Here is a 24,560-nt window from a genome sequence, read left to right as displayed (position 1 = left end):
ACTTTCTCTGTACCGGTACCCCTGTATATAGTCTCCACACTTTCTCTGTACCGGTACCCCTGTATATAGTCTCCACACTTTCTCTGTACCGGTACCCCTGTATATAGTCTCCACACTTTCTCTGTACCGGTACCCCTGTATATAGTCTCCACACTTTCTCTGTACCGGTACCCCTGTATATAGTCTCCACACTTTCTCTGTACCGGTACCCCTGTATATAGTCTCCACACTTTCTCTGTACCGGTACCCCTGTATATAGTCTCCACACTTTCTCTGTACCGGTACCCCTGTATATAGTCTCCACACTTTCTCTGTACCGGTACCCCTGTATATAGTCTCCACACTTTCTCTGTACCGGTACCCCCTGTATATAGCCTCCACATTGACTCTGTACCGGTACCCCCTGTATATAGCCTCCACATTGACTCTGTACCGTAATACCCTGTATATAGCCTCCACATTGACTCTGTACCGTAACACCCTGTATATAGCCTCCACATTGACTCTGTACCAGTACTCCCTGTATATAGCCTCGTTATTGAGTTACTTTTTATTATTTTTTTCCTTTAGTTTATTTGGTAAGTATTTTCTTAACTCTTCTTGAACACTGGTTTTATTCAGCATTTCACAGTAAGATCTACACTGGTTTTATTCAGCATTTCACAGTAAGATCTACACTGGTTTTATTCAGCATTTCACAGTAAGATCTACACTGGTTTTATTCAGCATTTCACGGTAAGATCTACACTGGTTTTATTCAGCATTTCACAGTAAGATCTACACTGGTTTTATTCAGCATTTCACAGTAAGATCTACACTGGTTTTATTCAGCATTTCACAGTAAGATCTACACTGGTTTTATTCAGCATTTCACGGTAAGATCTACACTGGTTTTATTCAGCATTTCACAGTAAGATCTACACTGGTTTTATTCAGCATTTCACGGTAAGATCTACACTGGTTTTATTCAGCATTTCACAGTAAGATCTACACTGGTTTTATTCAGCATTTCACGGTAAGATCTACACTGGTTTTATTCAGCATTTCACGGTAAGATCTACACTGGTTTTATTCAGCATTTCACGGTAAGATCTACAATGGTTTTATTCAGCATTTCACGGTAAGATCTACACTGGTTTTATTCAGCATTTCACGGTAAGATCTACACTGGTTTTATTCAGCATTTCACGGTAAGATCTACACTGGTTTTATTCAGCACATGTGACAAATAAAGTTTGATTTGATTTAAACTACCTGCCCTCCAGGACACCTACAGCACCCGATGTCACAGAAAGGCCAAAAAGATAATAAGGACAACAACCACCCGGGCCACTGCCTTTTCACCCTGCTGACATCCAGAATGCAAGATCAGTACAAGTGCATCAAAGCAGGGACCAAGAGACTGGAAAAACAGCTTCTATCTCAAGGCCATCAGACTGTTAAACAGCCATCACTAACACAGAGAGGCTGCTGCCTACATACAGACTCAAATCATTAGCCACTTAAAGAAATGGATCACTAGTCTCTTTAAATAATGCCACTTTAATAATGTTTACATATCTTACATTACTCATCTCACATGTATATACTGTATTTTATACCATCTACTGCATCTTGCCTGTGCGGTTCGGCCATCGCTCATCCATATATTTATATGTACATATTCTTATTCCATCCCTTTATATTTGTGTGTATTAGGTAGTTGTTGTGGAATTGTTAGATTACTTGTTAGATATTACTGCACTGTCGGAACTAGAAGTACAAGAATTTCACTACACTCACATTAACATCTGCTAACCATGTGTATGTGACCAATAAAATTAGATTTGATTTAACCTGAGCCACCGTACATCCGGCTATGACCGGCCACCCCATTCAATACCAATCAATCGATATAATCGAGAACTATTATGGCTGTTCAGTTGTTGTTTTTTTGTCTTTTTCATGTTACTTTTTTCACTGTCTGATTCATGTCGCGTGATTTCTGATGATAGTTCTCGATTATATCGACTGATTGGTTGTGTATGGGGTGGGCCCGTAACCTGAACGTAACCCTTCTCAAACCGAACAGCGTCTGTGAAGCTGCAGTACCGCCAGTCCCCTCGGTGTACATGGGATGGCGTGCTTTCCAACCGGAACCCTGGCCTCTTGCGTTTTCACTCATGCTACACAGAAATGGCGGAGAATACAGTGACGGTCACTGTTGCTTACGGTAAAGTCAATCACTTTGCTTTGGATGTTGCAGCTTGTTTAATGTATATTACCCCGTAAAAGGAAGACAAAGAGATGGTGCTGGTAGTCGGATAGTCGGAGTCTACGGGCTTGCTGGCTACACGCAGCAGGAGATGTTAGTTAGCCAGGTAGTTGTCAGATACGTAGCTAGGTGCTTTTGAAATGCTGGTGTGTTTATGTACACTAGTCTTGCTTTAAATTGTATTGGATTGCACCAAAACAGTATTTGGGAAGCCAGATGTTAATGCTTCAGTTCACATGCTAGACGGAACTAGGAAACTCTGAATACACGTTTCCGAGTTTCGTAGTTCCGACTGGCATCTGAACGCATCAATACGATTTTAATTTGAATGTACTGTCTGTCGATGGGTAGGCAGGACGGTCGGTCATTTATAACTGGTGAATTTAAGACAGATCGTGTTATGAACACGTTCCGGTCTGTTGTAGACCCACCTCTGCGTAACGATACCCATGCCAAAGCCCCCCGCAGGTTATTCCCTGTTCGTCCACACGAGCACGACTCTTCATTTGGACGTAAACAGAGAGGAAGTGGGTCTACAACAGACTGACAGACAGTCAGTTTAATAATATGATCTTTTAGATAGTTTGTCTCAACTGCCCCCGGTCATAATGACAAAACCGTCCTGCCCACTGGCACAGTAAATTGAAATGGAATTGTATTTAACATCTGGCTTCCCATGGACTGTTTTTATGCAAACCAATACAATTGAATGCAACACTAGTGTATGTTGCTGAAAGCACCGATCAGTTACTGAGATGTGTAGCTGGCTAATGTCTCTGATGTAGCCGCTATATGAAAGTACTCTGCGTCTAATTCACCCCCATGTAGGTTCTACGAAGCACAGCATCACGGTAACGGGGCCGGACGGGAACGAACCGATACTGAAGGACCTTTCTGATGCTCTGGTTCAGGTTACCGGGGTCCCGATGCCTGCACAGAAACTCATCTTTAAAGGTAGAGTAACAAATCAAAATGTTATGTCACATGCTTGGTAAACAACAGGTGTGGACTAACAGTGAAATGTTTGGTAAACAACTGGTGTGGACTAAACGTGAAATGATTGGTAAACAACAGGTGTAGACTAACAGTGAAATGATTGGTAAACAACAGGTGTAGACTAACAGTGAAATGATTGGTAAACAACAGGTGTAGACTAACAGTGAAATGATTGGTAAACAACAGGTGTAGACTAACAGTGAAATTATTGGTAAACAACAGGTGTAGACTAACAGTGAAATTATTGGTAAACAACAGGTGTAGACTAACAGTGAAATGATTGGTAAACAACAGGTGTAGACTAACAGTGAAATGATTGGTAAACAACAGGTGTAGACTAACAGTGAAATGATTGGTAAACAACAGGTGTAGACTAACAGTGAAATGCTTGGTAAACAACAGGTGTAGACTAACAGTGAAATGATTGGTAAACAACAGGTGTAGACTAACAGTGAAATGCTTGGTAAACAACAGGTGTAGACTAACAGTGAAATGATTGGTAAACAACAGGTGTAGACTAACAGTGAAATGCTCTGTAAACTACAGGTGTGGACTAACAGTGAAATGCTTGGTAAACAACTGGTGTGGACTAACAGTGAAATGCTTGGTAAACAACGGGTGTGGACTAACACCAGCCTCATCTCGGGAGTTGATAGGTTTGAAGTCATAAACAACGCAATGCTTGACGCACAACAAAGAGCTGCTGGCAAAACGCAAGAAAGGGCTATTTGAATGAATGTTTACGCGCCTGCTTCTGCCTACCACTCAGTCAGATACTTAGATGCTTGTATGCTCAGTCAGATTATATGCAACAGATAATATCTAGTAATATCATCAACCATTTGTAGTTAACTAGTGATTATGATTGATTGTTTTTTTATAAGATAAGTTTAATGCTAGCTAGCAACTTACCTTGGCTTACTGCATTTGCGTAACAGGCACTCTCCATGTGGAGTGCAACGAGAGAGAGGCAGGTCGTTATTGCGTTGGACTAGTTAACTGTAAGGTTGCAAGATTGGATCCCCCAAGCTGACAAGGTGAAAATCTGTCTTTCTGCACCTGAACGAGGCAGTTAACCCAACGTTCCTAGGCCGTCATTGAAAATAAGAATGTGTTCTTAACTGACTTGCCTAGTTAAATAAAGATTAAATAAAGGTGTAAAAAAAAAAATATCAAAAATACCGATTTCCGATTGTTATGAAAACTTGAAATCGGCCCTAATTAATCGGCCATTCCGATTAATCGGTCGACCTCTAGTTTACATACACTCAATTAGTATTTGGTAGCATTGCCTTTAAATTGTTTACCTTGGGTCAAACGTTTCAGGTAGCCTTCCACAAGCTTCCCACAATAAGTTGGGTGAATTTTGGCTCATTCCCCCTGACAGAGCTGGTGTAACTGAATCAGGTTTGTAGGCCTCCTTGCTCATACACGCTTTTTCAGTTCTTTGGAAGTATGCTTGGGGTCCATTTGGAAGACCCATTTGCGACCAAGCTTTAACTTCCTGACTGATGTCTTGAGATGTTGCTTCAATATATCCACATAATTTTCCTTTCTCATGGTTCCATCTATTTTGTGAAGTGCACCCCCACAACATTTTTATTTCACCTTTATTTAACCAGGTAGGCAAGTTGAGAACAAGTTCTCATTTACAATTGCAACCTGGCCAAGATAAAGCAAAGCAGTTCGACACATACAACGACACAGAGTTACACATGGAGTAAAACAAACATACAGTCAATAATACAGTATAAACAAGTCTATATACGATGTGAGCAAATGAGGTGAGATAAGGGAGGTAAAGGCAAAAAGGCCATGGTGGCAAAGTAAATACAATATAGCAAGTAAAACACTGGAATGGTAGATTTGCAATGGGAGAATGTGCAAAGTAGAAATAAAAATAATGGGGTGCAAAGGAGCAAAATAAATAAATAAATAAAATACAGTAGGGAAAGAGGTAGTTGTTTGGGCTAAATTATAGGTGGGCTATGTACAGGTGCAGTAATCTGTGAGCTGCTCTGACAGTTGGTGCTTAAAGCTAGTGAGGGAGATAAGTGTTTCCAGTTTCAGAGATTTTTGTAGTTCGTTCCAGTCATTGGCAGCAGAGAACTGGAAGGAGAGGCGGCCAAAGAAAGAATTGGTTTTGGGGGTGACTAGAGAGATATACCTGCTGGAGCGTGTGCTACAGGTGGGAGATGCAATGGTGACCAGCGAGCTGAGATAAGGGGGGACTTTACCTAGCAGAGTCTTGTAGGTGACATGGAGCCAGTGGGTTTGGCGACGAGTATGAAGCGAGGGCCAGCCAACGAGAGCGTACAGGTCGCAATGGTGGGTAGTATATGGGGCTTTGGTGACAAAACGGATTACACTGTGATAGACTGCATCCAATTTGTTGAGTAGGGTATTGGAGGCTATTTTGTAAATGACATCGCCAAAGTCGAGGATTGGTAGGATGGTCAGTTTTACAAGGGTATGTTTGGCAGCATGAGTGAAGGATGCTTTGTTGCGAAATAGAATTCTAGATTTAACTTTGGATTGGAGATGTTTGATATGGGTCTGGAAGGAGAGTTTACAGTCTAACCAGACACCTAAGTATTTGTAGTTGTCCACGTATTCTAAGTCAGAGCCGTCCAGAGTAGTAATGTTGGACAGGCGGGTAGGTACAGGTAGCGATCGGTTGAAGAGCATGCATTTAGTTTTACTTGTATTTAAGAGCAATTGGAGGCCACGGAAGGAGAGTTGTATGGCATTGAAGCTTGCCTGGAGGGTTGTTAACACAGTGTCCAAAGAAGGGCCAGAAGTATACAGAATGGTGTCGTCTGCGTAGAGGTGGATCAGAGACTCACCAGCAGCAAGAGCGACCTCATTGATGTATACAGAGAAGAGAGTCGGTCCAAGAATTGAACCCTGTGGCACCCCCATAGAGACTGCCAGAGGTCCAGACAGCAGACCCTCCGATTTGACACACTGAACTCTATCAGAGAAGTAGCTGGTGAACCAGGCGAGGCAATCATTTGAGAAACCAAGGCTGTCGAGTCTGCCGATGAGGATGTGGTGATTGACAGAGTCGAAAGCCTTGGCCAGATCAATGAATATGGCTGCACAGTAATGTTTCTTATCGATGGCGGTTAAGATATCATTTAGGACCTTGAGCGTGGCTGAGGTGCACCCATGACCAGCTCTGAAACCAGATTGCATAGCAGAGAAGGTATGGTGAGATTCGAAATGGTCGGTAATCTGTTTGTTGACTTGGCTTTCGAAGACCTTAGAAAGGCATGGTAGGATAGATATAGGTCTGTAGCAGTTTGGGTCAAGAGTGTCACCCCCTTTGAAGAGGGGGATGACCGCAGCTGCTTTCCAATCTTTGGGAATCTCAGACGACACGAAAGAGAGGTTGAACAGGCTAGTAATAGGGGTGGCAACAATTTTGGCAGATAATTTTAGAAAGAAAGGGTCCAGATTGTCTAGCCCGGCTGATTTGTAGGGGTCCAGATTTTGCAGCTCATTCAGAACATCAGCTGAGCAGATTTGGGAGAAGGAGAAATGGGGAAGGCTTTGGCAAGTTGTTGTGGGGGGTGCAGTGCTGTTGACCGGGGTAGAAGTAGCCAGGTGGAAAGCATGGCCAGCCGTAGAAAAATGCTTATTGAAATTCTCAATTATGGTGGATTTATCAGTGGTGACAGTGTTTCCTATCTTCAGTGCAGTGGGCAGCTGGGAGGAGGTGTTCTTATTCTCCATGGACTTTACAGTGTCCCAGAACCCCTTGCAAACCTCCCCCTTTTTTCCTCCAAACATAATGATAGTCATTATGACCAAACAGTTCTATTTTTGTTTCATCAGACCAGAGGACATTTCTCCAAAAAGTACGATCTTTGTCCCCATGTGTAGTAGTCTGTCTTTTTTATGGTCGTTTTGGAGCAGTGGCTTCTTCCTTGCTGAGCAGCGTTTCAGGTCAGGTCGATATAGGACTCATTTTACTGTGGATATAGATACGTTTGTACCTGTTTCCTCCAGCATCTTCTCAAGGTCCTTTGCTGTTCTGGGATTGATTTGCACTTTTCGCACCAAAGTACGTTCATCTCTAGGGGACAGAACGCGTCTCCTTCCTGAGCGGTATGACTGCTGCGTGGTCCCATGGTGTTTATACTTGTATACTATTGTTTGTACAGATGAACGTGGTACCTTCAGGCGTTTGGAAATTGCTCCCAAGGATGATGAGCCAGACTTGTGGAGGTCTACAATTTTTGGCTTTCCCATGAAAACTTTCCCTCTTTTGATTTTCCCATGATGTCAGGCAAAGATGCACAGTGTTTGAAGGTAGGCCTTGAAATAAATCCACAGGTACACCTCCAATTTACTCAAATGATGTAAATTAGCCTATCAGAAGCTTCTAAAGCCATGACATAATTTTTTAGATTTTTCCAAGCTGTTTAAAGGCACAGTCAACTTAGTGTATGTAAACTTCTGACCCACTGGAAGTGGGTCATTTAGGTCAACATTGGATCATTCAGAGATCCTCACTGAACTTCTGGAGAGAGTTTGCTGCACTGGAAGTAAAGGGGCTGAATAATTTTGCACGCCCAATTTTTCAGTTTTTGATTTGTTAAAAAAGTTTGAAATATCCAATAAATGTCGTTCCACTTCATGATTGTGTCCCACTTGTTGTTGATTCTTCACAAACAAATACAGTTTTATATCTTTATGTTTGAAGCCTGAAATGTGGCAAAAGGTCGCAAAGTTCAAGGGGGCCGAATACTTTCGCAATGCACTGTAGGTATTCCTCTTGTCCAGATGGTGATTGCATCGTCTGTGGACCTATTGGGGCGGTAAGCAATTTGGAGTGGGTCTATGGTAACAGGTGATATGATCCTTGACTAAACAAGTCTCTCAAAACACTTCATGATGACAGAAGTGAGTGCTATTTAGTTCAATTACATTTTCCTTCTTGGGTACAGGAACAATGGTGGCCATCTTGAAGCATGTGGGGTCTGAACTTACTAAAGCAGACTCTGATAGGGATTGATTGAATATGTCTGTAAACACACCAGCCAGCTGGTCTGCGCATGCTCTGAGGACGCGGCTGGGGATGCCGTCTGGGCCTGCAGCCTTGCGAGGGTTAACGCGTTTAAGTGTTTTACTCACGTTGGCCATGGAGAAGGAGAGCCCACAGTCTTTGGTAGCGGGCCGTGTCGGTGGCACTGTATTGTCCTCAAAGCGCACAAAGAAGTTGTTTAATTTGTCTGGCAGCAAGACGTCGATGTCTGCAACAGGGCTGGTTTTCTTTTGATAAGCCGTGATTGTCTGTAGACCCTGCCACATACCTCTCGTTTGTGAGCCGCTGATGCTTTGCTTGTTCGATTCCCTTGCGGAGGGAATAACTACACTTTTTGTACTTGGTCATGTTTCCGGTTGCCTTGCCATGATTAAATGCGTGCTTTCAGTTTTGCACGAATGCTGCCATCAATCCACGGTTTCTGGTTAAGGAAGGTCTTTATAGTCACAGTGGGTATAACATCTCCTAAACACTTCCTTATGAACTCTCTCACCGAGTCAGCATATACATCAATGTTATTGTCTGAGGCTACCTGGAACATATCCCAGTCCACATGATCGAAGCAATCTTGAAGCGTGGAATCCGATTGGTCAGATCAGAGTTGGATAGACCTAAGCACGGGCGCTTCGTGTTTTAGTTTCTGCCTAATGGAGTGGAGCAACAAGATGGAGTCATAGTCAGATTTGCGGGCGGTGGAGGGCCTTGTATGCGTTGTGGAAGTTAGAGTTGCAGTGGTCGAGTGTGTTACTCCCTCGTGTACTGCAATCGATATGCTGATAGAATTTAGGTAGCCTTGTTCTCATATTTAGTTAAAATCCCCAGTTAAAATAAATGCAGCCTCTGGTTTCCATTTTGCATGAATTCCACTAAAGTTCCTTGATGGGGGGATATACACGGTTGTAACGATAACCAAGCAGAGTTCTCTTGGTAGATAATACGGTCGGCATTTGCTTGTGAGGAATTCTAGGTCAGGTGACCAAGGACTCGAGTTCTTGTATGTTGTTACAATTACACCATGAGTCATTAATCATGAAACATACACCCCCGCCCTTCTTCTTACCGGAGAGATGTTTATTCCTTTCGGCGCGATGCTCTGAAAATTCCGTTGGCTGTACGTACTCCGACAGCATGTCCCCAGCTAGCCATGTCTCTGTGAAACAGAGTATGTTACAATCCAGGGTATCTCTTTGGAAAGCAACTCTTGCCCTGATTTCAGCAACTTTGTTAACTAGGGACTGGACATTAGCGAGTAATATACTCTGAAGTGGTGGGTGGTGTGCGCGCATCCGAAGCCTCACTAGAAGACCGCTCCGGCACCCTCTCCTCCTACGGCATTGTTTTGGGTCGGCCTCTCGAATCAGTTCAAATTCCCTGGGAGGTGCTGACAAAGGATCCACTTTGGGAAAGTCGTATTCCTGGTCGTTGTGCTGGTAAGTTGACGTCTTTCTGATATCCAATAGTTCTTCCCGGCTGTATGTATGTAATAACACTTAAGGTTTTCTGGACTAACATGTAAGAAATAATATATATATATATATATATATATATATATATATATATATATATATATATATATATATACATATATACACACACAGTGCCTTGCGAAAGTATTCGGCCCCCTTGAACTTTGTGACCTTTTGCCACATTTCAGGCTTCAAACATAAAGATATAAAACTGTATTTTTTTGTGAAGAATCAACAACAAGTGGGACACAATCATGAAGTGGAACGACATTTATTGGATATTTCAAACTTTTTTAACAAATCAAAAACTGAAAAATTGGGCGTGCAAAATTATTCAGCCCCTTTACTTTCAGTGCAGCAAACTCTCTCCAGAAGTTCAGTGAGGATCTCTGAATGATCCAATGTTGACCTAAATGACTAATGATGATAAATACAATCCACCTGTGTGTAATCAAGTCTCCGTATAAATGCACCTGCACTGTGATAGTCTCAGAGGTCCGTTAAAAGCGCAGAGAGCATCGTGAAGAACAAGGAACACACCAGGCAGGTCCGAGATACTGTTGTGAAGAAGTTTAAAGCCGGATTTGGATACAAAAAGATTTCCCAAGCTTTAAACATCCCAAGGAGCACTGTGCAAGCGATAATATTGAAATGGAAGGAGTATCAGACCACTGCAAATCTACCAAGACCTGGCCGTCCTTCTAAACTTTCAGCTCATACAAGGAGAAGACTGATCAGAGATGCAGCCAAGAGGCCCATGATCACTCTGGATGAACTGCAGAGATCTACAGCTGAGGTGGGAGACACTGTCCATAGGACAACAATCAGTCGTATATTGCACAAATCTGGCCTTTATGGAAGAGTGGCAAGAAGAAAGCCATTTCTTAAAGATATCCATAAAAAGTGTTGTTTAAAGTTTGCCACAAGCCACCTGGGAGACACACCAAACATGTGGAAGAAGGTGCTCTGGTCAGATGAAACCAAAATTGAACTTTTTGGCAACAATGCAAAACGTTATGTTTGGCGTAAAAGCAACACAGCTGAACACACCATCCCCACTGTCAAACATGGTGGTGGCAGCATCATGGTTTGGGCCTGCTTTTCTTCAGCAGGGACAGGGAAGATGGTTAAAATTGATGGGAAGATGGATGGAGCCAAATACAGGACCATTCTGGAAGAAAACCTGATGGAGTCTGCAAAAGACCTGAGACTGGGACGGAGATTTGTCTTCCAACAAGACAATGATCCAAAACATAAAGCATAATCTACAATGGAATGGTTCAAAAATAAACATATCCAGGTGTTAGAATGGCCAAGTCAAAGTCCAGACCTGAATCCAATCGAGAATCTGTGGAAAGAACTGAAAACTGCTGTTCACAAATGCTCTCCATCCAACCTCACTGAGCTCGAGCTGTTTTGAAAGGAGGAATGGGAAAACATTTCAGTCTCTCGATGTGCAAAACTGCTAGAGACATACCCCAAGCGACTTACAGCTGTAATCGCAGCAAAAGGTGGCGCTACAAAGTATTAACTTAAGGGGGCTGAATAATTTTGCACGCCCAATTTTTCAGTTTTTGATTTGTTAAAAAAGTTTGAAATATCCAATAAATGTCATTCCACTTCATGATTGTGTCCCACTTGTTGTTGATTCTTCACAAAAAAATACAGTTTTATATCTTTATGTTTGAAGCCTGAAATGTGGCAAAAGGTCGCAAAGTTCAAAGGGGCCGAATACTTTCGCAAGGCACTGTATATAAAAAAATACTGAACAGTATATAAGGACTTGAAGCGACGCTGCCATCTCTATCGGTGGCGTCATGCTGGTAGAAATTAGGTAAGACTGATCTCAGTTACCCTGCCTTAAAGTCCCCGGCCGCTAGGAGCGCCACCTATGGATGTGCATTTTCTCATTTACTTCTGGTTTTATACAGCTCTTTGAGTGCGGTCTTAGTGCCAGCATCGGTTTGTTGTGTTACATAGACAGCTATGACAAATATAGATGAAAACTCTCTAGGTAAATAGTGTGGTCTGCAGCTTATCATGAGGTATTCTGACTCAGGCGAGCAGAGCCTCAACTTCCTTAACATTAGAGCACCAGCTGTTGTTAACAAAGAGACACACCTCCCCAGAAGCATCAGGGAGGCCGCTCGTTTGCCTCGCTTGTGCGTTCTTTTTCTTGTCCCGGTTATTAGGGCCTGGTCTGGTATGAGCAGTATACTGTATGAGCAGTATACTGTATGAGCAGTATATCCACAGCTGCCGACTCATTGAAGTAGAAGTCTTCATCCAAATCTAGGTTAGTGATCGCTGTTCTGATGCCCAGAGGCTGTTTTCAGTCATAGGAAACAACGGTGGAAATATTATGTGTAAAAATAAAAAAAGTTTGGACCAGCATAAAAACCCCACAGAAAATAGCAGAATCCACTGCAGCGATATCTTCACCTGACCTCATTAAAGGTGTAATACATTGAGTCCATTGTTAGGCTTGACAGTTTCATAAGGAAAACAGACAGACTGGCACCAAGACTATTACTACAGCCTCTGCCAAGAGGACTGGACTGTATGGCACAGGGTTCCATAAGGAAAACAGGAAGACTGGCAGCCAGACTATTACTACAGCCTCTGCCAAGAGGACTGGACTGTATGGCACAGGTTGTAGTATATTGCACTCACCTCTAACCACAGGGTAGCTGGTTCAAGCCCCAACATGATGCCTTTGCTGTCCTGTTGTTTCAGGGAAGTCACTGAAGGAGATGGAGGAGAGTCTGTCCAGCTTTGGAATCAAACAGGGATGTAAACTCATGATGATTGGAAAAAGGGTAAGACCTTCCTAGTTCTGCTGACTGGCACTCACACATTTGTTTTTATCATTCGTTCCTAAAATGGTTTGAATACAGACCTGTGTGTTGTCTCCTCTCAGAACAGCCCAGAGGAGGAGTCTGAGCTGAAGAAGTTGAAGGACATTGAGAAGTCAGTAGAACAGACGGCTAAGAAACTGGAGAAGGTGGATGGAGAGCTGACAGGCCTGAAGAATGTATGTTCTGATACTTTATATCTACATATTATATACATTGTCTTCACCTTTTCCACATTTTTGTTGTTACAGACCGAAGTTAAAATGTATTTACTTAAGATTTTGTGTCACTGACACAATACCCCATGGCAAAGTGACATTTTAGTTTGTAGAATATTTTTAAAAAATGTTTAAAGCTGAAATGTCTTGAGTCAATAATAAGCGTAAATAGGTTCAGGAGTTTTGAATGACTACCCCATCTCTGTACCCCACACATCTGTAGGCCGTCATTGTAAATAAGAATTTGTTCTTAACTGACTTGCCTAGTTAAATCGAAGTTCCCTCAATCGAGGAGTGAATTTCAAGCACAAATTCAACCACAGTGACCAGGGAGGTTTTTCAGTGCCTTGCAAAGAAGGGCACCTATTGGTAGATGTGTAAAAAATAAAATAAAAAGCAGTTATTGAATATCCCTTTGAACATGGTGAAGTTATTAACTACACATTGGATGGTGTATCAATACACCCAGTCACCACTGTTAGGTTCTAATTCACAGAGTAAATAACTCTCAGCAGGACAACAGCCTAAAATACAAAGACAAATCTACACTGGAGTTGCTTATCAAATCAAATTTTATTTGTCACATACACATGGTTAGCAGATGTTAATGCGAGTAGCGAAATGCTTGTGCTTCTAGTTCCGACAATGCAGTAATAACCAACGAGTAATCTAACCTAACAATTCCAAAACTACTACCTTATAGACAGACACAAGTGTGTAAAGGGATAAAGAATATGTACATAAAGATGTATGAATGAGTGATGGTACAGAACGGCATAGGCAAGATGCAGTAGATGGTATCGAGTACAGTATATACATATGAGATGAGTAATGTAGGGTATGTAAACAAAGTGGCATAGTTTAAAGTGGCTAGTGATACATGTATTACATAAAGATGCCGTAGATGATAGAGTACAGTATATACATATGAGATGAGTAATGTAGGGTATGTAAACATTATATTAAGTAGCATTGTTTAAAGTGGCTAGTGATATATTTTACATACATTTCCATTATTAAAGTGGCTGGAGTTGAGTCAGTGTGTTGGCAGCAGCCTCTCAATGTTAGTGGTGGCTGTTTAACAGTCTGATGGCCTTGAGAGAGAAGCTGTTTTTCAGTCTCTCGGTCCCTGCTTTGATGCACCTGTACTGACCTCGCCTTCTGGATGATAGCGGGGTGAACAGGCAGTGGCTCGGGTGGTTGTTGTCCTTGATGATCTTTATGGCCTTCCTGTGACATCGGGTGGTGTAGGTGTCCTGGAGGGCAGGTAGTTTGCCCCCGGTGATGCATTGTGCAGACCTCATGGAATGTTCCTGAGTGGCCTAGTTATAGTTTTGACATAAATCAGCTATAAAAAAATATGGCAAGACTTGAATGATCAGCAATCAACTTGTCAGAGTTTGAAGAATTTAAAGATGAATGGGCAAATATTGTAAAATCCAGGTGTGCAAAGCTCTTAGAGACTTACCCAGAAAGACTCACAGCTGTAATTACTGCAAAAAGGTGATTCTACAAAGTAAATTAAATATTTCTGTATTTAATTTTGAATACATTTCTAAAAATATGTTTTCACTTTGTCATTATAGGGTATTATGTGTAGAAAAAAAAGATTGAATCCATTCAGGCTGAAACACAACAAAATGTGGAATAAGTCTAGTCAGTAAGAATACTTTCCGAAGGCACTTTACATGTGAATATATACTAGGACTGTGATGATACTAAAGCAGGAAGCACACAACTCTTTCTATGTAAAATATTGTGTGCTATAGCTTAGAAAATAAATACATGTGACTCTATGATGTTTGTTTCCTAAACAAGTTAAATCCGCATCGTGTTTTGTGTCCTTGCCACAATACTAAGGAGTATTGCGTTACTGGTATGGTCCTGGTTCAATGTTGGCATCCTTACCAAACTGAGACCCAGCAGTAGTGTTAGCACAGATAATGCCCAGAGAGAGTGAAGCAAGAGGCTGCACTTGTCAGCACCCACACACTATCTACACATTACATGTACACAGGAGTTAGCTTTTCTTTGCACTTTCCTGTTACTGTTGTTCTATAGGGGTTCCTAGCTAAAGACCTGCAGGCTGAGGCGCTGGGGAGACTGGACCAAAGAGTGAAGGTGGCATCTGAACAGTTCATGAAGATTCTAGAGCAGGTGGACTCTATGGTAACACAGCCCTAACCCTCCTACACCTAGTGCTGGTCCCCGTAACCCTCCTACACTTAACCCTCCTACACATAGTACTGGTCCCCTTAATAACCCTCCTACACTTAGTACTTGTCCCCTTAATAACCCTCCTACACTTAGTACTGGTCCCCTTAATAACCCTCCTACACTTAACCCTCCTACACTTAGTTCTGGTCCCCTTAACCCTCCTACACTTAACCCTCCTACACTTAGTACTGGTCCCCTTCACCCTCCTACACTTAACCCTCCTACACGTAGTGCTGGTCCCCCTTAACCCTCCTACACCTAACCCTCCTACACTTAGTTCTGGTCCCCATAACCCTCCTACACTTAGTTCTAGTCCCCTTAACCCTCCTACATTTAGTTCTGGTCCCCCTAACCCTCCTACATTTAGTTCTGGTCCCCCTAACCCTCCTACATTTAGTTATGGTCCCCCTAACCCTCCTACATTTAGTACTGGTCCCCCTAACACACCTGCACTGTGTACTGGTCCCCTTAACCCTCCTACATTTAGTTCTGGTCCCCCTAACCCTCCTACATTTAGTTCTGGTCCCCCTAACCCTCCTACATTTAGTTCTGGTCCCCCTAACCCTCCTACATTTAGTACTGGTCCCCCTAACACACCTGCACTGTGTACTGGTCCCCATAACCCTCCTACATTTAGTTCTGGTCCCCCTAACCCTCCTACATTTAGTACTGGTCCCCCTAACACACCTGCACTGTGTACTGGTCCCCATTACCCTCCTACACTTCGTTCTGTTCCCCTTAACCCTCCTACACTTCGTTCTGGTCCCCTTAACCCTCCTACATTTCGTACTGGTCCCCCTAACCCTCCTACATTTAGTTCTGGTCCCCTTAACCCTCCTACACTTCGTACTGGTCCCCTTACCCCTCTTACACTTCGTACTGGTCCCCTTAACCCTCCTAAATTTAGTACTGGTCCCCTTAACCCTCCTACACTTCGTTCTGGTCCCCTTAACCCTCCTACACTTCGTTCTGGTCCCCTTAACCCTCCTACACTTCGTACTGGTCCCCTTAACCCTCCTACACTTAGTTCTGGTCCCCTTAACCCTCCTACACTTCGTACTGGTCCCCTTACCCCTCTTACACTTCGTACTGGTCCCCTTAACCCTCCTATATTTAGTACTGGTCCCCTTAACCCTTCTACACTTCGTACTGGTCCCCTTAACCCTCCTACACTTTGTACTGGTCCCCTTAACCCTCCTACACTTCGTACTGGTCCCCTTAACCGTCCTACACTTAACCCTCCTACACTTAGTACTGGTCCCCTTAACCCTCCTACACTTCGTTCTGGTCCCCTTAACCCTCCTACACTTAGTACTGGTCCCCTTAACCCTCCTACACTTTGTTCTGGTCCCCTTAACCCTCCTACACTTCGTTCTGGTCCCCTTAACCCTCCTACATTTAGTACTGGTCCCCTTAACCCTCCTACATTTAGTACTGGTCCCCTTAACCCTCCTACATTTAGTACTGGTCCCTTTAACCCTTCTACACTTCATACTGGTCCCCTTAACCCTCCTACACTTTGTACTGGTCCCCTTAACCCTCCTACACTTTGTACTGGTCCCCTTAACCCTCCTACACTTCGTACTGGTCCCCTTAACCCTCCTACACTTCGTACTCGTCCCCTTAACCCTCCTACACTTAGATCTGGTCCCCTTAACCCTCCTACACTTAGATCTGGTCCCCCTAACCCTCCTATACTTCGTACTCGTCCCCTTAACCCTCCTACACTTAGTTCTGGTCCCCCTAACCCTCCTACACTTCGTACTGGTCCCCTTAGCCCTCCTACACTTCGTACTGGTCCCCTTAACCCTCCTAAACTTAGTTCTGGTCCCCCTAACCCTCCTACACTTCATACTGCTCCCCCTTAACCCTCCTACACTTAACCCTCCTACACTTCGTACTGGTCCCCTTAACCCTCCTACACTTAACCCTCCTACACTTCGTACTGGTCCCCCTTAACCCTCCTACACTTAACCCTCCTACACTTAGTACTGGTCCCCATAACTCTCCTACACTTAGTGCCGGTCCCCCTTAACCCTCCTACACTTAGTACTGGTCCCCTTAACCCTCCTACACTTCGTTCTGGTCCCCTTAACCCTCCTACACTTCGTTCTGGTCCCCTTAACCCTCCTACACTTGGTTCTGGTCCCCCTAACCCTCCTACACTTAGTTCTGGTCCCCTTAACCCTCCTACACTTAACCCTCCTACACTTAGTACTGATCCCCTTAACCCTCCTACACTTAGTTCTGGTCCCCTTAACCCTCCTACACTTAACCCTCCTACACTTAGTACTGGTCCCCTTAATCTTCCTATACTTAGTTCTGGTCCCCCTTAACCCTCCTACACTTAACCCTCCTACACTTTGTACTGTTCCCCTTAACCCTCCTACACTTTAGTACTGTTCCCCCTAACCCTCCTACACTGTGTTAAGTGGTCCCCCTAACCCTCCTACACTCAGTACTGTTCCCCTTAACCCTCCTACACTTTAGTACTGTTCCCCCTAACCCTCCTACACTTAACCCTCCTACACTTCGTACTGGTCCCCTTAACTTCGTACTGGTCCCCTTAACTTCGTACTGGTCCCCTTAACCCTCCTACACTTCGTACTGTATCCCCTTAACCCTCCTACACTTCGTACTGGTCCCCTTAACCCTCCTACACTTCGTACTGGTCCCCTTAACCCTCCTACACTTCCTACTGGTCCCCATAACCCTCCTACACTTCATACTGGTCCCCTTAACCCTTCTACATTTAGTACTGGTCCCCTTAACCCTCCTACACTTAGTTCTGGTCCCCTTAACCCTCCTACACTTAGTTTTGGTCCCCTTAACCCTTCTACACTTCGTACTGGTCCCCTTAACCCTCCTACACTTTGTACTGGTCCCCTTAACCGACCTACACTTAACCCTCCTACACTTAGTACTGGTCCCCTTAACCGTCCTACACTTAACCCTCCTACACTTAGTACTGGTCCCCTTAACCCTCCTACACTTTGTACTGGTCCCCATAACCCTCCTACACATAGTTCTGGTCCCCCTAACCCTCCTACACATAGTTCTGGTCCCCCTAACCCTCCTACACTTTGTACTTGTCCCCTTAACCCTCCTAAACTTCGTACTGGTCCCCCTAACCCTCCTACATTTAGTACTGGTCCCCTTAACCCTCCTACATTTAGTACTGGTCCCATTAACCCTCCTACATTTAGTACTGGTCCCCTTAACCCTTCTACACTTCATACTGGTCCCCTTAACCCTCCTACACTTCGTTCTCGTCCCCTTAACCCTCCTACACTTAGATCTGGTCCCCTTAACCCTCCTACACTTAGATCTGGTCCCCCTAACCTTCCTACACTTTGTACTTGTCCCCTTAACCCTCCTACACTTTGTACTGGTCCCCTTAACCCTCCTACACTTCGTACTGGTCCCCTTAACCCTCCTAAACTTAGTTATGGTCCCCCTAACCATCCTACACTTCATACTGCTCCCCCTTAACCCTCCTACACTTAACCCTCCTACACTTAGTACTGGTCCCCTTAACCCTCCTACACTTAACCCTCCTACACTTAGTGCCGGTCCCCCTTAACCCTCCTACACTTAGTGCCGGTCCCCCTTAACCCTCCTACACTTCGTTCTGGTCCCCCTAACCCTCCTACACTTAGTGCTGGTCCCCCTTAACCCTCCTACACTTAACCCTCCAACACTTAGTGCTGGTCCCCCTTAACCCTCATACACTTAATACTGGTCCCCTCAACCCTCCTACACTTCGTTCTGGTCCCCCTAACCCTCCTACACTTAGTTCTGGTCCCCTTAACCCTCCTACACTTAACCCTCCTACACTTAGTACTGGTCCCCTTAATCTTCCTATACTTAGTTCTGGTCCCCCTTAACCCTCCTACACTTAACCCTCCTACACTTAGTTCTGGTCCCCTTAACCCTCCTACACTTAACCCTCCTACACTTAGTACTGGTCCCCTTAACCCTCCTACACTTAATACTGGTCCCCTCAACCCTCCTACACTTCGTTCTGGTCCCCCTAACCCTCCTACACTTAGTTCTGGTCCCGTTAACCCTCCTACACTTAACCCTCCTACACTTAGTACTGGTCCCCTTAATCTTCCTATACTTAGTTCTGGTCCCCATAACCCTCTTACAATTAACCCTCCTACACTTAGTACTGGTCCATTTAACCCTCATACACTTAGTTCTGGTCCCCCTAACCCTCCTATACTTAACCCTCCTATACACTTAGTACTAGTCCCTCTAACCCTCCTACACTTAGTACTGGTCCCCTTAACCCTCATACACTTAGTACTGGTCCCCTTAACCCTCCTACACTTAACCCTCATACACTTAGTTCTGGTCCCCCTAACCCTCCTATACTTAACCCTCCTATACACTTAGTACTAGTCCCTCTAACCCTCCTACACTTAGTACTGGTCCCCTTAACCCTCATACACTTAGTACTGGTCCCCTTAACCCTCCTACACTTAACCCTCATACACTTAGTTCTGGTCCCCCCTAACCCTCCTATACTTAACCCTCCTATACACTTAGTACTAGTCCCTCTAACCCTCCTACACTTAGTACTGGTCCCCTTAACCCTCATACACTTAGTACTGGTCCCCTTAACCCTCCTACACTTCGTACTGGTCCCCCTAACCCTCCTACACTTAGTACTGGTCCCCTTAACCCTGCTACACTTATTACTGGTCCCCCTAACCCTCCTACACTTCGTACTGGTCCCCCTAACCCTCCTACACTTCGTACTGGTCCCCCTAACCCTCCTACACTCAGTACTGTTCCCATTAACCCTCCTACACTTAGTACTGGTCTCCTTAACCCTCCTACACTTAACCCTCCTACACTTCGTACTGATCCCCTTAACTTCGTACTGGTCCCCTTAACCCTCCTACACTTCGTACTGTATCCCCTTAACCCTCCTACACTTCGTACTGGTCCCCTTAACCCTCCTACACTTCGTACTGGTCCCCTTAACCCTCCTACACTTCGTACTGGTCCCCTTAACCCTCCTACACTTAGTTCTGGTCCCCCTAACCCTCCTACACGTTGTACTGGTCCCCCTAACCCTCCTACGTTTAGTACTGGTCCCGCTAACCCTCCTACACGTTGTACTGGTCCCCCTAACCCCCCTACATTTAGTACTGGTCCCCTTAACCCTCCTACAGTAATCTAGGCCTGCTCCTAAAGCAGGTGGACTCTATGGTAACACAACCTTATTAACAAACACATGTAGTTCTAGTCAGGTGGACTGTTCATACAGATTGGTTGAGTAGAGAATCCCTAGCTGCTGGTCTTATCACAGCTTACTTTAACCACTAAAACAACTGTGTCGTGTTAACAGACTTTACCAGAGAACTTTGGTGACTGTCGGATGAAGAAAAAGGGGCTAGTAAAAACAGTTCAGGTGAGTCTGTTTTCACTCTGAGTGATCAAGTAGGTCCTTATTCCACTTGAGTAATATAAAACCATGCTGTTTATAAGTTGTTACTACAGGGTTACTACGATGGTCTAAGAATATCCGCTATCTCCTCTTCCTGTTCCTCCTCCTCCAGGGATTCCTGGCTCAGTGTGACAAGATTGAAGCAGGGATTTAACTGTCTCTTCCTTTTCCTCCTCCTCCAGGGATTCCTGGCTCAGTGTGACAAGATTGAAGCAGGGATTTTAGACCACTTGGCTAAGATCCAGTCTAAGAACCTGGCCCTGGCAGATTCTTAGATCTACTAGTTCACAGAGATCTACTGGGTCACCATCTGGGATCTGCCGTCATGTCCATCTCTCTGCTGCTCCACATCTCTGTCCCTGCCCTGGTCTCCACGCTGCTCCACATCTCTGTCCCTGCCCTGGTCTCCACGCTGCTCCACATCTCTGTCCCTGCCCTGGTCTCCACGCTGTTCCACATCTCTGTCCCTGCCCTGGTCTCCACGCTGTTCCACTTCTCTGGCCCTGCCCTGGTCTCCATGCTGTTCCACATCTCTGTCCCTGCCCTGGTCCCAACGCGGTTCCACATCTCTGTCCCTGCCCTGGTCTCCACGCTGCTCCACATCTCTGTCCCTGCCCTGGTCTCCACTGAGTCACCATCTGGGATCTGGGGAAATCCATTTGATTTCGATGACCTTTTGATATCATCCCTTTCGATTTGAACAAAACCTTCCATACGTACTCACCCATTGTAGAAGTGGTCAGAAAGTGACTTTCGGGACCTGAATGCCAAAACATCGAAGACATAAAGGTGCTCAAAGTTGACCTATTAGAATGTATGACACCCTTTCTGTATTCAAGAGCATGTTGTGTCTCAACCGATGGAGGGCACAACACAACCTCAGATGATGTGAAATAGGGCCTAAACTACAAAATGCAGATATGAAAAAGAGTTTACACTTAGATTATTTAATGCTTTAACATAAATTAACAATGTCCACATTTTTATTTTTATTTAAATGCAATAAATGATTAAATCGTATGACAACCCTGTTTGTAAGCTCTTAAATTATATCAATCTACCATACATCTTTTCCAGTGATGTCTCATGGTATGGTGGGGTATGCAATACGGGTCGACTTTGAGGACCTTTATCTCCTGAATATTTTGGCATTCAGGTCCCAAACGTCACTTCCTGACCTCTTCTTCCATGGGCGGAACGTTGTGTTTAAATCAAAAGGGCTGTCAAAAAGTGATTGGCCTGGAGCAGCTCGAGGACACCTCTAGTGGAGTCATCTCTCTCCAGTCATGGAGCAGCTCGAGGACACCTCTAGTGGAGTCATCTCTCTCCAGTCATGGAGCAGCTCGAGGACACCTCTAGTGGAGTCATCTCTCTCCAGTCATGGAGCAGCTCGAGGACACCTCTAGTGGAGTCATCTCTCTCCAGGCATGGAGCAGCTCGAGGACACCTCTAGTGGAGTCGTCTCTCTCCAGGCCTGGAGCAGCTCGAGGACACCTCTAGTGGAGTCATCTCTCTCCAGTCATGGAGCAGCTCGAGGACACCTCTAGTGGAGTCATCTCTCTCCAGGCCTGGAGCAGCTCGAGGACACCTCTAGTGGAGTCATCTCTCTCCAGTCATGGAGCAGCTCGAGGACACCTCTAGTGGAGTCATCTCTCTCCAGGCCTGGAGCAGCTCCAGGACACCTCTAGTGGAGTCATCTCTCTCCAGGCCTGGAGCAGCTCCAGGACACCTCTAGTGGAGTCATCTCTCTCCAGTCATGGAGCAGTTCGAGGACACCTCTAGTGGAGTCATCTCTCTCCAGGCATGGAGCAGCTCGAGGACACCTCTAGTGGAGTCATCTCTCTCCAGGCCTGGAGCAGCTCGAGGACACCTCTAGTGGAGTCATCTCTCTCCAGGCCTGGAGCAGCTCGAGGACACCTCTAGTGGAGTCATCTCTCTCCAGGCCTGGAGCAGCTCCAGGACACCTCTAGTGGAGTCATCTCTCTCCAGGCCTGGAGCAGCTCCAGGACACCTCTAGTGGAGTCATCTCTCTCCAGGCCTGGAGCAGCTCCAGGACACCTCTAGTGGAACCCTATTCCAACGTTGTGCTTTAGTTTGGGACAGAGACCTATGTGGGAGCCCTATCAGGCCAAAGCAAGGACACTAAATAAGGAAAAGTGACATTTATGAGCTGTTCTAATGTATTTATTTAGCATGGCAACATGCAGCAGAGTACCCTTATAATGACTGAGCCCTCCGTGTGTGTGCTGGGGTAGAGAAGACAACACTGACTGTTGTAGCCTCTTAACAATATCCCCTGCCTTTGGTCCTCAGGGACTTAAGAAAAGGGTGCTGTGTATGTAGGATATTTTAACTAAGTAAAAGAACCAAAATGAAATAATCCTTCAGACTTTGAAAATGTGTGGTGTTTGCTGATACGTGTTGCTATTACAAAGAGACTGCTGATATTATGAGCTGGTGACTGATTCTGTACTGCTTCCTAGTGACAGGATGTGATGTCACTAATAGTCAGTCTGACCAGTGATAGGATGTGATGTCACTAATGGTCAGTCTGACCAGTGACAGGATGTAATGTCACTAATGAACAGTCTGACCAGTGACAGGATGTGATGTTACTAATGGTCAGTCTGACCAGTGACAGGATGTGATGTTACTAATGGTCAGTCTGACCAGTGACAGGATGTGATGTTACTAATGGTCAGTCTGACCAGTGACAGGATGTGATGTCACTAATGATCAGTCTGACCAGTGACAGGATGTAATGTCAGTCTGACCAGTGACAGGATGTAATGTTACTAATGGTCAGTCTGACCAGTGACAGGATGTAATGCTGACTGCCTAGTGGAACCATGTTATAGTGTGTCGTTTCAGATAAAAAGCTGTTGTGATTGTGTGATTTAAACTGTGTAGTCTGTCTAAACTGGTATCCTGTGATAATATAGTGCACTAGCCCCCAGCACCCTGGTCAAAGTAGTGCACTAGATCCCAGCACCCTGGTCAAAAGTAGGGCACTAGATCCCAGCACCCTGGTCAAAGTAGGGCACTAGGATCCCAGCACCCTGGTCAAAGTAGGGCACTAGGATCCCAGCACCCTGGTCAAAGTAGGGCACTAGAATCCCAGCACCCTGGTCAAAGTAGGGCACTAGCCCCCAGCACCCTGGTCAAAGTAGGGCACTAGGATCCCAGCACCCTGGTCAAAGTAGTGCACTAGATCCCAGCACCCTGGTCAAAGTAGGGCACTAGCCCCCAGCACCCTGGTCAAAGTAGGGCACTAGCCCCCAGCGCCCTGGTCAAAGTAGGGCACTAGATCCCAGCACCCTGGTCAAAGTAGTGCACTAGATCCCAGCACCCTGGTCAAAGTAGTGCACTAGATCCCAGCACCCTGGTCAAAGTAGGGCACTAGCCCCCAGCACCCTGGTCAAAAGTAGGGCACTACCCACACAGTCAGCTGAATTCTGATATTTTCCCCAATTTTTGATCAAAAGACGCAATTAGTGGGAAGAATATTAGAATTGTGCTGGCTGTGTAAACGCAGACATATTGAATATGGTGTTTCAGATGCAGTCCAGTGCATTCTATCCATTCAGTCAGCAGGTTAACAAATCCAACATCTTTCACACCTTTATACAGATTATTCAGGAATTATTCAGACCCCTTCCCCCTTTTCCACATGTTAGGTTACATATTTATTCTAAAATTAATTAAATAATCTCATCAATCTACACACACTACCCCATAATGACAACGCAAAAACAGGTTTTTAGAAATGTTTGCTAATTTATAACAAAATAAATAAGAAACAGAAATACCTTATTTACGTAAGTATTCAGACCCTTTGCTATGAGACCCCAAATTGAGCTCAGGTGCATCCTGTTTCCATTGATCATCCTTGAGATGTTTCTACAACTTGATTGGAGTCCACCTGTGGTAAATTAAATTGATTGGACATGATTTGAAAACCAAGCCATGAGGTCAAAGGAATTGTCCGTAGAACTCCAAGACAGGATAGTATCGAGGCATAGATCTGGGAATAGGTACCA

The 24,560-nt window shown here is 44.7% G+C and overlaps 1 protein-coding gene across 3 annotated transcripts; it reads left to right on the top strand.

Annotated features, from left to right (window-relative positions):
- Window positions 1-2,086: 2,086 nt before the first annotated feature.
- Window positions 2,087-23,416, top strand: LOC139387122 (BCL2 associated athanogene 1). 3 transcript variants are annotated; one of them, XR_011629129.1, is made up of 8 exons: window positions 2,096-2,212; window positions 3,083-3,208; window positions 12,506-12,588; window positions 12,690-12,803; window positions 14,904-15,011; window positions 20,422-20,484; window positions 20,703-21,757; window positions 22,510-23,416. XR_011629129.1 is itself a non-coding variant. In XM_071133139.1 (7 exons), exons 1-7 carry the CDS (start codon window positions 2,176-2,178, stop codon window positions 20,793-20,795), a joined length of 624 nt encoding a protein of 207 aa, XP_070989240.1. In that variant the 5' UTR covers window positions 2,087-2,175; the 3' UTR covers window positions 20,796-23,416. The 3 variants fall into 3 exon arrangements, 2 of the variants coding, with proteins under 2 accessions (XP_070989240.1, XP_070989241.1); XM_071133139.1 differs by having other exon boundaries at window positions 2,087-2,212; window positions 20,703-23,416; XM_071133140.1 differs by having other exon boundaries at window positions 20,633-23,416.
- The last annotated feature ends 1,144 nt before the right edge of the window (window positions 23,417-24,560 follow it).

This window comes from Oncorhynchus clarkii, chromosome 28, assembly GCF_045791955.1.
Source record: "Oncorhynchus clarkii lewisi isolate Uvic-CL-2024 chromosome 28, UVic_Ocla_1.0, whole genome shotgun sequence".
NCBI lineage: Eukaryota > Metazoa > Chordata > Actinopteri > Salmoniformes > Salmonidae > Oncorhynchus > Oncorhynchus clarkii.
The sequence above is the reverse complement of the archived record's forward strand: the minus strand, read 5'-3'. Positions and strand labels throughout refer to the sequence as shown.

Coding starts and splice junctions, on each gene's coding strand:
- LOC139387122 (XM_071133139.1), top strand. CDS start 2,176: ATGGCGGAGAATACAGTGACGGTCACTGTTGCTTACG. Junction 12,804..14,903: donor AGCTGACAGGCCTGAAGAAT/GTATGTTCTGAT, acceptor GTTGTTCTATAG/GGGTTCCTAGCTAAAGACCT. Junction 20,485..20,702: donor GGCTAGTAAAAACAGTTCAG/GTGAGTCTGTTT, acceptor CTCCTCCTCCAG/GGATTCCTGGCTCAGTGTGA.